Source organism: Cryptomeria japonica, chromosome 2, assembly GCF_030272615.1.
Source record: "Cryptomeria japonica chromosome 2, Sugi_1.0, whole genome shotgun sequence".
Lineage (NCBI taxonomy): Eukaryota > Viridiplantae > Streptophyta > Pinopsida > Cupressales > Cupressaceae > Cryptomeria > Cryptomeria japonica.
The window spans coordinates 3815980-3830994 of record NC_081406.1 but is presented as its reverse complement, the minus strand read 5'-3'; the positions used below and the strand labels follow the sequence as shown (position 1 = coordinate 3830994).

General features: G+C 35.2%; 1 protein-coding gene across 1 annotated transcript in view; it reads right to left on the bottom strand.

The window, feature by feature from the left end:
* Positions 1-6537: 6537 nt before the first annotated feature.
* LOC131052309 (uncharacterized) overlaps positions 6538-15015 on the bottom strand; it is a 67236-nt gene continuing 58758 nt past the window's right edge. Inside the window, exons 11-16 of the mRNA XM_057986936.2 lie at positions 9428-9544; positions 9124-9271; positions 8928-9020; positions 8782-8850; positions 7026-7068; positions 6538-6902 (exon numbers count right to left, since the gene is read on the bottom strand). Of these exons, the coding sequence (XP_057842919.1) occupies positions 6802-6902; positions 7026-7068; positions 8782-8850; positions 8928-9020; positions 9124-9271; positions 9428-9544 (571 nt within the window). The 3' untranslated portion in view covers positions 6538-6801. The remainder of the gene's footprint in view (positions 6903-7025; positions 7069-8781; positions 8851-8927; positions 9021-9123; positions 9272-9427; positions 9545-15015) is intronic.

The following is a 15015-nucleotide window of genomic DNA, read 5'->3' as shown; positions in this document are numbered from 1 at the left end:
CTTCCACCTTTACCAACACTTCATCTGCCTTGGTTTCTACCTCTCCAAGCTTACTCTCCAATTCTAGCAACTTCTCCTTCAGGAGTCTATTCTCTTCCTCCTGATCATCCACTTTCTTTGCCAACTCTGCATTGGTCACCATGTTGTTGTCTCCTACAGATTCCACTGAGGACATCTACTCACCTAGCCCAAATCTTATAGGCTCTGATACCAATTTGATGGGGTTCACCTAGTTTACTCAACACTTCACCTAATCGGTGTTGCTCAATTGCACCAACTCACCAAGCCAAGTTGCTCTCTAGACCTTCAAGTCATTCTCGATCTCTTCTAGGGATTTATTCTTGATCTCTCTAAGGTGTTTTTCTTCAAGTGTTTTGGCTAGGAACCCTACCAATTCACAGTGCTTCTCATGTACTCAATTATGGCTTCTAGGCTACAAGTTGTCAAAATGACCTCCTACCATTGTGAGTTGATGCGGAGGTGTGGAGGTGTCTTCATTCATGTTTTGGATGAATTTAGGGTCCATTTGAGGTTTTCCATCAATAGGTTTCTTACTGATTTCAAAATCTTGCCTAGAAAAGGCTACAAGGAATTAGCCCAATTAGGCCTCCTAAAACCGGTTTTTTAGGGCTTGAGTGAAAACAGTCCAAAAGACCCCCAAACAATTTTGGATTTCCTTCAATGGTTCATCTAACCTCAAGTTATTTTTTCGGTTTTGTCTTCTTAACCCACCATTCAATGTGCTAACCCCAAAATGAGGGTTTTGGAGTGTTTCTAGGCCTTCTAGGTGGCAGTGACAGGTCAAGTTGGCGTTTGTGCAACAAATGAACTTTTTAAGTCTCCTCCTTGCATTGGAAACTCTGTCCCAACTCCTTGGACCCCTAAAAAATCTTAGAAAGTGATCTGACATCAACCTCTGTACTTGGCACTTCATTTTCACCTTATTTCTTCTAGCCGGGTTGCTCCTGGACTCGCCTAGAACAAGGTGATAGTCATACTTAAACTCTTCTCCAATACTTACACCTACATATGTACACTATACAGATGGTTTACGTCCATGTCCCAACAAGCCGTGATGGAAGCATGTGTGGAACTCATGGGGCAACCATATTTACAAGAAAACTGCTATATACAAGCCAAAACTGGGTGTTTGCAAACTAAAGCAAGAAAACACTAATGAACAGTATCTACAAAGATCTAAATTGAACCAACAACATAATAACACACAAGAGAAACTCAATCCATTTCTGGATCAATGGATTCAATCCATTTTGAATTACAAAATGAGTAAAATCAAGCTAAAACGTTGCCAACTAGTTTGAAAATGAGTAGTTTCAGATTGTTAAGCTTGCAAAATACATTCACCAATCTTGGTAACCGTGCAAGAGAGGGTTCTTATAGCTTTCCCACGTGTGGAGTCATCCTAGGGTGTTGAACAATCCCTAACTCCTTCGCTAACCATTTCAGAGCAAAAGTTGTCATGACAACTTTTTGCAATTTTGCAATTTTTGCACTTTTGGTCTTTCCAACCTATAAGACCTATTCCAAGTCATCACAAATGACTTTTAAAACTTTCCTAATACTAATTTAACCCTCCCTAATGCCTGTACCAAGTTTTGACATTTTTGACCATCAAAAAGGTCAATTACCTACTCAAACTCACTATTTACACAAAAATGCAAACCTAAGAAGTATGAACACAACCTAGGCCTACATTGACTCAAAACTCTAACTCTTGGACCCTCCTGGAGTCGCTATTCACCACTAACTTGGCTAGGGTCAGTACAAGCCAAAATTGAAAAAACTAAACAATATAAGTCCTAGGTGCTCCTGCACCGGTTTATAAGGCAAAGAGACCATTAGAAATTATTCATTCAGATGTGTGTAGTCTAATGGATGTTGATTCTTTGGTTAAATCATGGTTTTATGTTTCCATCATTGATGATATCTTGAGATAAACTTGGATTTATTTTATGCATTCAAAACTTGAAGTTTCAACTAAGTTTAATTAATTTAAGGCCTTAATTGAGAAGCAATTGGATTATAAGAAAAAATGTTAAGATCTGACAATGGGGGTGAATTTTGTTTCAAGGAATTTGATGATTTCTATAAGAATTCAAGTATTGTTTGATGAAAGACTCCTTTGTATACTCCCCAACAAAGTGGGGTAGCAAAAAGAATGAAGCGAACCTTACTAGAAAGGGTCGGAACCATGTTAAGTGATGCTAAGCTTGATAGATGCTTCTCGGTAGATGATATGGGTACTGCTTGTTATTTGATTAATAGATCTCCTTGTTCAACTCTTATTAACACAACTCCTTATGAAGTGTGGACAAGTATAAGGCCTTCAGTTTCAAACTTAATGGTCTTTGGTTGTGAGGATTTTATTCATATACTTTAGGAGAAGCAATCTAAATTGGATCCAAAAGCTAAAAAATGCATTTTGATTGGTTATGCTGAGAATGTAAAAGGTTATAAGCTTTGAAATCCTCTAACCCGTAAATGATCTTTTATAGAGCTGTTATTTTCAAGGAGTTTAGAGCTTACTCGGGCGAAGAACAACCAAAGGAAAAGACAAAGACAATGCAATTCGAGATAAAGATTGAGAAGCAAAAAAATACACATGCAGAAGAATAGTTTGATAGATTTGAGGATGGAGAAGAAGAAGAGAGTTCAGAGAATTCAAATGAAATGCATGATGAACACACAAAGGAAGATTAATAGGTAGAGCCCATTATTCCTACCTTGAGGAGGTCCACAAGACAAGAAATGTAGTTGATAGGTATAACTCACCGAATTTCCATTGTAAATTTGTTGTTTTAAGTAATAATGGTGAACCAAGATCGTTCAAGGAAATGCTCTTTGGAGGAAAATGAATTTTGGATGTAGGCCATATAGGAGGACATGATGGCCTTGGATAGTTGTGACACCTAGGATCTTGTCAATTAACCCAAAGGAAGGAAGCTTACTAGATGTAAGTAGGTGCTTAAAAAAAAGTTTGGAGTAGATAATTGGTTAGAGCAATACAAGGCCAAACTAGTGGCCAAGGGCTACTCCTAGAGACAAGGAGTTGATTTTGGTGAAATTTTTTGTCCTATTGAAAAATTGACTTATATTAGATTCTTGTTGTCTATTGTTGTTGCTTATGATTTTGAGATTAAAAAAATAGATGTTGAAACTATTTTCTTGCATGGGGATCTTGAGGAGATTTATATGCAACAACTTGATGGTTTTGTTGTGAGAGAAAAAACAATTACTTTACAAGTTAAAGACATCTTTGTATGGTTTGAAACAATCACCCATGATGTGGTACAATAAGTTTGATGCTTTTGTATTGACTTTGGGTTATATTAGGAGTGATGAAGATCACTGTGTTTATATTAATGGCATTGATGATTAGATACTAATTATTGTCTTGCATGTTGATGACATGTTGTTTATTGGTAATGGCAAGGTGATGATTTGAGAAATCAAGGCTCAACTTTCTAGCACATTTGATATGAAGAACTCAAAGGCTACAAAATATATTTTTGGGATGGAGATCAACAAGACAAGGTTTACAAAGAGATTTGGTTAAGCCATAGTAAATATTTCATACTCGTTTGCCAAGGTTTAATCTGCATGACTGTAAGTTAGTTAGTATTCCATTTCCAATTGGTACTAAGTTGAGTTTAGAATGTGTCCGAGTTTTTATGATGATTTTGATGGCATGTCTAAGGTTCCATTGCTAGTGCCATTGGGAGTTTAATGTATGCAATGGTTTGCACTAAACCAAATATAGCCCAAGCAGTGGGATTTCTAAGCAAGTTTATGTCTAATCCTAGTAAAGGGCATTGTTCTTTTGTTAAGAGAGTTTAGATATTGTGAGGTACTTGTTATTACTGTTTGGTTTATCATGGTGTTGATGATGTGGTTAAGTCATTGAACATACAGGGATTTGTTGATGCAAATTAGTTGGGTGAATTGGATAGCAAATTTCCACTAGTGCCTATGTATTTACTTTGTTTGGAGTAGTGAGTTGGATGAGTAAGAGGCAACCCACAACTGCTTTTTTGACCATTGAAGTAAAGTATATGGCAGCTACACATGCCTCTAAGGAGGCGATATAGTTACAAAGACTTGATATTGGTGTTGGTTTTGATTGTAGGACTGTAAGGATTGGATGTGACATTCAGAGTGCTATATGTTTGGCCAAAAATCCCATGTATCATACCCATACTAAGCATGTTGATGTTCAATATCACTTTGTGCGATAGATGGTTGAGAATGGTAAGGTCTTGATAGAGAAGGTTGACATTTGGATAATGTTGTAGATTCTCTTACAAAGCTAGTGACCATGACAAAGTTCTCTTAGTTCAAGAAGGCCACATGCCTTGTTCAATATACTTGATTTTATTTTGTGTGCCTCTTGGATTCAATCACAATGCACAATGTAAAATGTTAGGATAAAGTGACATTAACCTTGCAACCCTATGCCATTCATATGTCTCTGTGTTCCTTGCAAAGTATTCCCTAGGACATGAGAGAAAATATATTAAATATTTATATTTTATGGCTAATTGTAATTGCATTTTCAAGAGATGGACATGTAAAGATGATAAAGATAAATTAAAATGGACAAATTACTCCCCTTTAGGAGTTCACATTGGGATATGAAGGGTCATGCATTGGGAACCTAAGATTGGGATGAGAAAAGGTGTTCATTGGGAGATATGAAGAGTTATGTGAAGTTACAAAGCATCCAAAAGGTCAAAGGTCTCAGTGGCTATGGGTTAGACGCCCATGTTGGAGTCACTTGAAGGGAATTAATATTTTATTATGTCTATTGATTGTTCACTTTCCTAGGCGTGGTTTTTTGCAAGTGGTTTCTTGCGTCTTGTTTTGGGAAACAACAATGGTTTTTCCTCTTCCAATTTGCTATAAATTGGAGCCATAACATAGTTGTTTGATCATCAATTTCTTGAAGGCTTCCAGGTGGTTCCTAGTTTAACCTCCTAGTTTAGTTGAAGTGCAGTAAAGTGTATTATTGTAGCATTTTCCCTTTTGAAAAGTAATAATATGTTTGCCTCTTTCTCTGGTGGAGTTTTTTTCCCAAAACATTTCTCCACGTAAATCTAATGTCTCTTTTGGTATGCTGACTTTATATTGTTTTTGAATGTTACAATCACTTCCATTTTTTCAAATTTATTTCAGATTTGTAATCACATAAAGTAGTTATGCAAGCTTTGTTCACATTGATTCTCAACATGTACAACAATACAATACACTGAGAGTAGAAATTTATCATTAAAATTTAGAAAAAATGCTTTCTAGTTCAATATAGCAAATTATTGTAATTTTTTCAACAATTATAACTAATAGAAAAATTAGATCAAAGGCTTTCATCATTTGATTTCAAGTTGTTGCTATTTAATATTTTATTTATTCTCTATTATACATGAATTGGAAAATGAAATATCATATGTTTGATTAAAATTTTGAAAGGGGATTGCAATAGGGTTTAGTTTAGGTTTTCTAGTGAAGTTGTGTTCAATGTAGAACCTATCTAAATAAGAGAGGTGATTTATTTACGAAGAAAAGCCCAATATAAGTTGGTATAATGATAGCCTTTTCTTTGACTAGTTAAAAGTTGAACCTACGACCACCCATTTGCTAGTAAGGTGCTCTACCATTGAGCTACTACCCTGCTTGGTGACTAATCCATCAATGGTTTAAATATGGCTAATATTTTAACACCTCCCCTTGAGCCACCTTACAAATGCTCGAGGCTTGTGTTTGAGGGTCAAAGCCTATGCTAACTTTACTAACTTGACTTTAATACCAATAATAAACTTTTTCATAGACTAGCTAGGAGTTGAACCAAGGACCACCCATTTGCTACTGGAGTTCTCTACCATTGAACTACCAACCTTCTTGGTGATTGGTCCATATATGGTTCAAGTGTGGCTCAATTTAGAACACTTGAAGGGAAAAGAGTGTTTCTTGAATTTTCATAGTGGCAAGTTCAAAACTGCTTTGGCTAGTTCATCAAAGAGAAAGTGTTTGAGCATAAGTGTTTTAGCAATGCATGTGGAAGTATTGTGGTCTTTGATTATGAAAATGTAGTTGTAGAGGCTAGAAAACAACTTTATGTTAGAGTAGTGGTGTATATAGTGGGTGGCAAAAACATGCCAAACCTTGGGTGTTATTCATTTTGTAGTGCAAAGCAAGATGGCAACTTGGTGGGATAGACGAGTTCTAGATTATATGATATCATTTCTTTTCACCCATAAAGTGCAGTTGATAGATCTTTCTCATGAAAATTAGCTAACATGCACAAAAATTATTTTAGTATTTTGTCATTAAACTGAAATAAAATGGCTTTCCTTATTTTGTTGCAGAATAAGGGGATCTCCTACAATAATGATGTTCATGGAGAACAAGAAAATATTTCTTTGAAGTAGGGCTATCTATTCAAACTTAATAGCCATCTTTGAATCTTGAAATTTATTACTTGCAATATTATCATTTCTTTCAACGATAAAATGGCACATACGCTCATAGAAATCTGAACCAACATTATAAATTTTGGAAGTTGCATATACATCTGACTAAGCATAACAAAATACTACACTTTGTCAATCGGGGCATAGAGAACATGATAATCACTGATCATCGCATCATCATAAAAAGGGACTCCAAGATTTTTGATGTGCACAGCAGATCTTTTTGATCAGTGAGGCATCACTTATTATCTTTTTATGAGAAACTGTTTTAACGATAAATATAGAGCACTGTATGTAGAATGATGAGTGTGCTGCATCATAAAATAATTTCCCCTTGGACACTCCGATTCAGAGATTTGTGAGGAAGAACTGTGCTACTTAGGACTACAACTTCGTCTTCAACAACAACACCTTCACCTAAAAAACAACATAGAACACAAATAACACAAAGGAATATAATTTATTGACAACAGAAATATACGCAGAAGCATCATAACATCAATATAGTCCCTCATACAAGATATTATAATATTAACTTACCTAGAATTGAAATACCATTCTTAGCTCCATTTTTTCCTTGACCCTGCAAAAGAAGTTTATTATATAGGATTGCTTACTGATCTGCTGAATAAATCATCGTATTTTAAATACAGATAAACAGCAGTATTCCTCCATTGAACCTCAACTGGCTCATGGCAATGTCAAGTGCTAATAATGAATAAATCTCAAGAACATTCTGTGACAGAGGGTATTAAAATTCATCCACCTCCTAAGATTCACAAACTAAGTCAAGCATGCTTTCAGTCACATCAAAGGAAAACCTAATTAACTGTCCTCACACAGATTTCAGAACAGTGCAGCTGAGGAGAAGGCCCGGCTTTATGGCAAATGGCATTAGTAAGTCTAGAAAGATGACAAGATGCATATCTCTATTTGAAGAAACCAAGCTGTTAAGAATTTATAAGAGGAGAGAACACTTGTGGGCTATCATGGCATTTGATCCACAACCCCATGCTGTCAGGAAGCTCTCTGCTTTGGCACATGAAAATGAACCTACCAGAATTGATGATGAAGAAAGCGTTGCTATGGAGATCAGCATGTTCCAGGCTAGTATTATTTCTTCTCACTTCCTCATCTACATATGCTGGTCAGCTAAGAGGTTTCGACCAAATATTTTTCATCCTATCCTCAGCAACCAACTAGAGTATATGGTATGTCAGATTTAACTTTCTAACCATGCATTGTCAAAAACCTACTCAATGTGCTTCCATAAGGCTAAACATCTCTTTCAATCAAGGGGTTCCAACTTCACAACATATAGCCATGGGAATAGTGTTCGTGGTAGTATACATGTCACAAGCGTAAAATACAATCCAATAGGTCCACCTCCAACAGCTGCTCAAGGCTGCAGTGGCATGTCCATTCTTCAACCTGATAAGATCCATCTTTAATTGGTCATGGTCTGAGGCTGAGCTATCAATAGCCTATGAATCAGTTGGAAAAAAAAATTGGAAACCATGATGCTCAAATCCCTGTATTGGAAAGATTCATCAACAATTTACTAAACAGCATGGAAAAATAAAAAATATAATGAATGCATTACAAAATTTATAACAATTTGTGTATTTAGAAACAAAAACTCTAGACCATTGAAAAGTTCCTCATGTACGATCCAAATAAAAGAATGGTTGCTGAAGAAATGAAGGAAAGCATTAAACTTCATTTGGCAAGAGACAAGCAACATAGGTGGCAGCTGTAGTAGTACACAAGCACAAAGAATGGATTGGTGATTCCCAATCTATGAGCCAACTGCCAGACAGCCTATTCCAGCCATCTGGACTCATGCTCGACCCATGCAAGACACAGCTCCTATTTTCCAAAACAGCAAAGTCGTTATCCTCTGGAAGAGCTCCCCTAATATTTTCCTCTTCTCAATTTCTTTTCTGTTAAGAGCTCAATGTTTCATTTTCTATATGACAAAAGGAGTATTTCCAAAATGATGGAGATAAACAGCGTGCCTGTAATTAAGTATTAATATACTGTTATATGATCGGTGTACATTTATTCTGATATTATTAATTAGAGGAGCAATAGTCTTTGTCTTTATGGGATCTATTGTTTTCAAAATTTCATGGATCATAGCACTCATTGCAAGAGGATGTATTAGATAACATTGGACAGACAATTATTTTGTCTTACGATGGTCAGCTTCTTGATGTAACCCACATCTTTTAATAAAGCTTCTTTCAGCTATTTTCACGGAACAAATAACAAAAATAATGAATTTAAATCCTACCTGAACTCTTGCCCATTTGCCGATAGATGACTTCCAACCAATTATTGCATGCATTACAATAGCATTGTCCTACAAAAGATAAAAGCATGCCTTGGTCAATTCTGATTAAAGAAAGCATATTTTAGTTTATTTCTAGGAAGTGTTACCTGAACTTCAACATCATCAAGAATGATGCACTCACTCAACCTAACTCCGGGACCAATTCTAGCATTTGCGGAGATTGAGACATTTGGTCCTATCTGTAACACACATATACTGCATATTAATTGTAAAGAAGAAAAGATGAATCAACCAACTTTGAGTTATGTAAAGGGCTATGACTAAGACAAACAAACACATAACCTTAGCAGTTGGATGAATCTTTGAGGAAGGATGAACATAAACATCACCAATAATATTTGCAGTTACAGAGGCATCACCATTAGACAAGAGTTCAGGTGTGTTCAAGCGATATTGTTTTAGGTACAGAGAAGAGCACTTCAGTGACATCCTGAAAAAATAGATATGAATATATTGCACATTGCCATGCTAACAAAAAAATACACTTACCCAAATTTAAGATATCCTGGTGGGTGAAAGATCCTTGGAAGACTTTAAAATGATAAGAAAAAAAATAATTAGAGCATCTGGGTCAGAAAGACAGCACCTTGGAGTCTTTATTTGCTCCCAAACATCTAAGGTCTCATATGTGTATATCTTTTTCTTTCCCACCAATGGGGTGAAAAGATCTTCATCCAATCTGATAAACTCCTTTTGAACTGACCTGAATGGGATGCGTCATAAAATCTTTATTCTTATCAGATCAAACTAAGGTAACTGCCATTAGAAACAAAGCTATCTTCTAGTCAACTGTCAAATAATGTAGAAATAATATCAGAACGTACATTTCAGGATAATGAAAATGAAGAATACTTGTATGCAGTAATTACATATAATCAAAAAGACCTACACAATGATTAGTATTGGTGATTAAAGTTAACCTGTAGGCAAATGGTAAACTTACTTCCTGGAATGAACTGAATCTAGCAACATGTCTCCTTGTATCCATTGTTTTTAGAAATCTCATTATGGGGAAAGTTAAAAAACTACAAAATATATTGTGTGAATAGGTATCAAATGCTATATGTTGTGATAATATGTAAATATTATGAAATTCATGGCATGGCCACATTCTCCCCTAATGTAATTTACCGTTACTGATTATGATAAGGCATGTTGGTTGGCCTCACCTTTCAAGATACTTGAATCATGTCAATAAAAAGAAACATTTATTTTTCGCATTTGCCACTAACAAATGTTATTCATCTTGGATTGGATTAGTTTTCAACTTGTCAAAAGCAACCTTGATCGAAGACCTTATGAACCCTACATAATAAGGCAAACATTTTGGCTATTTAGGATTCAGATAAGGTATTTTAATATGGACCAAAGGAAAACCCTAAATTATATCATTGTTTGTAGTGTAGCTTTAATATTCTAGTCTTATGCTGTAGATATCATTATGAGCCCTAAAATGCATTAATATGTACTCAGCAACAAATTCAGCTCAAATTTGAACTGCAAAATTGATTATTTTGCTTTAATTAAGGTTTATGCTCCTAATACCGAATCGTCCAAATAACAGCTTTGGGAAAGTCTTTTTAATGTGATAATGAGCCAACCTGGTGATAATTGGATGCTGGGAGAGGATTTCAATACCTTATGAACCCTACATAATAAGGCAAATATTTTGGCAATTTAGGATTCAAATAAGGTATTTTAATATGGACCAAAGGAAAACCCTAAATTGTGTCATTGTTTATAGTGTAGCTTTAATATTCTAGTCTTATGCTTTAGATATCATTATTGAGACCTAAAATGCATTAATGTTTACTCAGCAACCCATTCAGCTCAAATTTGAACTACAAAATTGATTATTTGGATTTAATTAAGGTTTATGCTCCTAATACCGAATTGTCCAGAAAATAGCTTTGGGAAAGTCTTTTTAATGTGATAATGAGCCAACCTGGTGATAATTGGATGCTGGGAGGGGATTTCAAAACCCCTCTTTTCCAATCTGAGAAGTTCGGAGCCCTGAAAGATTGGTGGACTTGGCTGACTTCCTCTCTCTTATTGGGTTGATAGATGTTGAGCTTCAGGGTACTTCCTTTACTTGGTCTAACTGAAGACAAGGTGAAAATCTTATTCAAGTAAAGTTTGATAAAAAAATTATTTCAAATGATTGGAATATACTACCAAATTTAACCTTTAAATCTTAGCTAGGGTGGGATCTGACCATAATCTGCTTATTCTACAATGGAAAGGGATAATAAGGAAAGGCCTGTTTCCTTTCAGGTATGAAATTATATGGACCTCTCACTCAGATTTGAGGCAATTTGTTTAAAGTTGGTGGAATAATGTAGGGCTCTCCAGCGTTTTGTCTGGCCCAAAAATAAAGTTAGTTAAAGAAAAAGTGAAAGCTGGAATAGAATGTCTTTCGAAAATATATTTCATAAGAAAGAACAACTTTCAAAAGAAATCAAAGAAGTTCAAGATAGAGTGGACGTTGGAGAAAATGAATTGGAAATTCATATCAAAGAAAAAGAGTTAAGAGATGAATCCTAGAGACTATTGACAAGAGAGCAGAATTTTTGGAAGCAGAAATCCAGGATTCAATGGTTCACTGAAGGTGATAGAAATACTAGGTTCTTTCACCAGTCTACTCTTCAACATAGAAGGATAAATGTGATTAGAAGTCTAAAAACTTTGAATGGCAATATTTTAAGCTCTAAGGAGCAAATTGTTGACGTTGTTGTTTCCTTCTTCAAAGACACCAGCCTAGGGATATAAATGGGCTTCAATATATCTTAGATGTCGTTCCTAATGTGCTCAGTGAAAGAGATAATGTGAAAATGGCTAAGAATATCTCTGTAGAGGAAATTGGGGTTGCTATCTTCTCTTTTGGGGCCATTAAAGCACAAAGGCTGGATAGGTTTCCCTATTCTTTTTTCCAAGAAATCTGGAAGATTGTTTGTCATGACCATGTTGTTGCTGCTAGAGACTTCTTCAAGTTGGATAAACTTCTAAAACAACTTTACTTTTATTGTCTTGGTGCCCAAAAAGGGAGAAGCTACTACTATGTTCCATTTCAGACTTATAAGGCTCCGCAATACTGTCTTTCAAATCTTCTCTAAGCTGATTGTTAACAGGATAAATCCTTTCCTGCATATGATGATCTCAAAAAACCAAAAAGACTTTGTTCCTAGAAGGCAGATTCTAGATGTTCTTTTTACAACTCTTGAACTTATCCATTCTATGGAGAATAACAAAAACTTGGTACGGATCTCAAGCTTGATATTTCTAAAGTGTATGATAGAATGTCTTAGCCCTTTCTTCTTGATGTCCTTAAAAAATCTGGTTTTCAAGGGAAATAAAAGCTTGTGTGACTAATCCTAAATGCTTGGTTTTGGTTAATGGTGTAAGAATTTGTCAAAAATCACCAAGATCTAGCGCCCAAAGAATCCCACAAAACAAGAGAGACAAAGATTGATAAGAACAAACTATATTCTCATCAAGATGAGAATATGATCAACTGGATAAACCATACAATGAAGATGCGCCTACTTATCAAGGCAAGGCCATATAGATATGTGAGCACACGATCATGACATGTGGCCCAATGAGATACAAGGGTAGGTGAGGGTAGGTAGGAGAAATAATAAAATATTCCACAAAAGGTGGATCACCCACCGAAGGTGGAATGTAACAAGAAGATAAGACCACAAAAGGTGAAATTTCTCCTACAAGCAACTTTCCTATGTGCACACTTCCCTAAGTGTCTCATATGCAAACTACGATGAGATGCATTATCCTAAGTCAATTTAAGTAAAGTGTAATTATGATACATAATTTACACCAACACCCCCCCTTAAGTGCAACATAGGGGAATGTAGACTCTAGCTAACAACGCAAGATGGGTCCCGGCTACTAGGTCATGTTAGGTACCCATGTACAAATGCAAATGCAATCAAAGCAATGCAGACTCTCACAAACGGAGAAAGGGAGAAAACCACGTGGGAAAAAACTCCCCCCCAAAAGAGAGATGAAAATACAAAAGAACTCTCAAAGAAGAAGGACAAAACCCCATGTGAGGAAAAATTCCCCCCCATAAGAGAGAAGAAGAGAGACCAAGTAGCCCTCCCTCAATGTAGAATGTGCACCAATGGTAGAAAATTGAAATTGAATGAAGAAGTTGGTCCATGATCGTCGAACAATGTTCCTCCCCTTAGGAAGAAACAAAACCAAAGGTGTCTCCATAAAGTCTCCCCAATCCTGAAGGGAAGATGTAAAAAGAAAACTCAAGATGAATGGAGTCTTTGAAAACTGCTCAAGTGTCTCTATGTTGATGTTGAAAGTTGCCCCCTCCAAATCAGGTGCACTAGGCCACACTGCTAAAAAGGACAATCCAAGATCTAGTGAAGATGAATGTAGAACATAATCTAAAGACTCAAGTGTCTCCTCTAAGGATAAAGAGACCTCCCCCAAATGTTGTACATAAGTATCCACAATCACATCAACCTCGAAAGAATGATCATGTAGAGAAAGAACAAGAGGGTCAGAGTGTTTGTAATGACCCTAAGTCACAGAATTACAATAATATAGTTTAGCATTGTATTCTACAAGAGAGGAGACTATAGATCACTGACTATAGACTAGTTTTCCTACTTCTGAATTGTAATACAAGCTTTCGGCCATGTATAGACTAAAACCCTTTGCTAGGATCGTATTTCCAAGTCTTATCCCATCCCTATAGTGGACAGTAGAATTACTGCCCTTAGGATGGCGACAACCCACAGGCTCCCATGGTTGGTCTAGCCCCAAGAAGGTTGCCCTGTCCCCTAGCAAACTCCCAATCTATTATAGGCAACGGTATATTATGGAGATATCATCCCACCGAGGTACTTAGCAGCATATTTACCCGACACTAAATAATTCAACATACATTGCTAAATTTCATTTCGCAATGTCTCTGGGTATAGCCATCATATCCAAAGACATTCACTGTTTAATATTTTATTATTGTTGCACAAAACTGTGAATGCATAGTAAATGGAAAACATCTTTCAGTGTAAATAAAATGCATACAGAAATAATTCTAATTTATATATTCTGCTAACTAAGGGAGGATAGGAAATTCAGTGAGCCGTAAGTGCACATCATAAAACATGAGATACTTTGCCGGAAGGTTAGTTCAGGATCCCTGTGGTGCGTACCTATATTTTCTTCTATCTGCCGAACTCCCTTCCTCCTATCACACCCCTCATACTGCCTCCTCTTTCCATTTTTGTATGTTGATTCTGGGGTACGAGCCGTGGCTGTTCGCTCAGATGGCTGCCGCTTCAAAAAACTAACGTTTGCAAAAAAAATTGATTTATAACTTATTCCTAAGTTTTATTTGTTTTATGTTTTTATGCCCTCGATTTTGTACAATGGCGACTATGATGTTTATCGTATATAATATTTATTCTATATTTGAAAGGTGTTATAATATTTCATTAGTCACTAATTAATGTTAGATGTATTATAACGATTGCTTTAGAATAAGATATTTTATTTATTTGATTAATTGATTATACTAATATTTAATTGATTTATATTAACATTAATACAAGTTTGATATTGATTATTAATAGATTATTAATTAATCGATTAATAGATTATTGATTATAATGTTAATTTTTATTGATTAATACTAATATTATATTAATACTAGTTTATTTTATTAATTGAAATAGATTATTAATTGATTAATAGATTATTGATTATAATAGCAATATTTATCGATTAATACTAATATTATATTAATACTAGTTTATTTTCATTAATTGAAATAGATTATTAATTGATTAATAGATTATTGATCATTTGATTATTATAATATAAATATTTATTGATTAATGCTAGTATTATATTAACATTAATTAATACTAGTTTATCTTATTAATTGAAATAGATTATTAATTAATTGATGCCAATATTCGCAATAATTACAAGTATATATGTATTAATATATTAGTTCATACATCAATTATGGGTTCGTGACAGTCCACCCCTCCCAAATTTGCTTGTCCTCAAGCAATCTAGGATGAGAAATGATCCCTTCCCCTACCCAAGAAGCATCTTCTTTTGGTAAACCTTTACATTTTACTAAGTATTCTGGAATAGTCCTGTTTCTTAGTCTTTTTTCACGTTTGT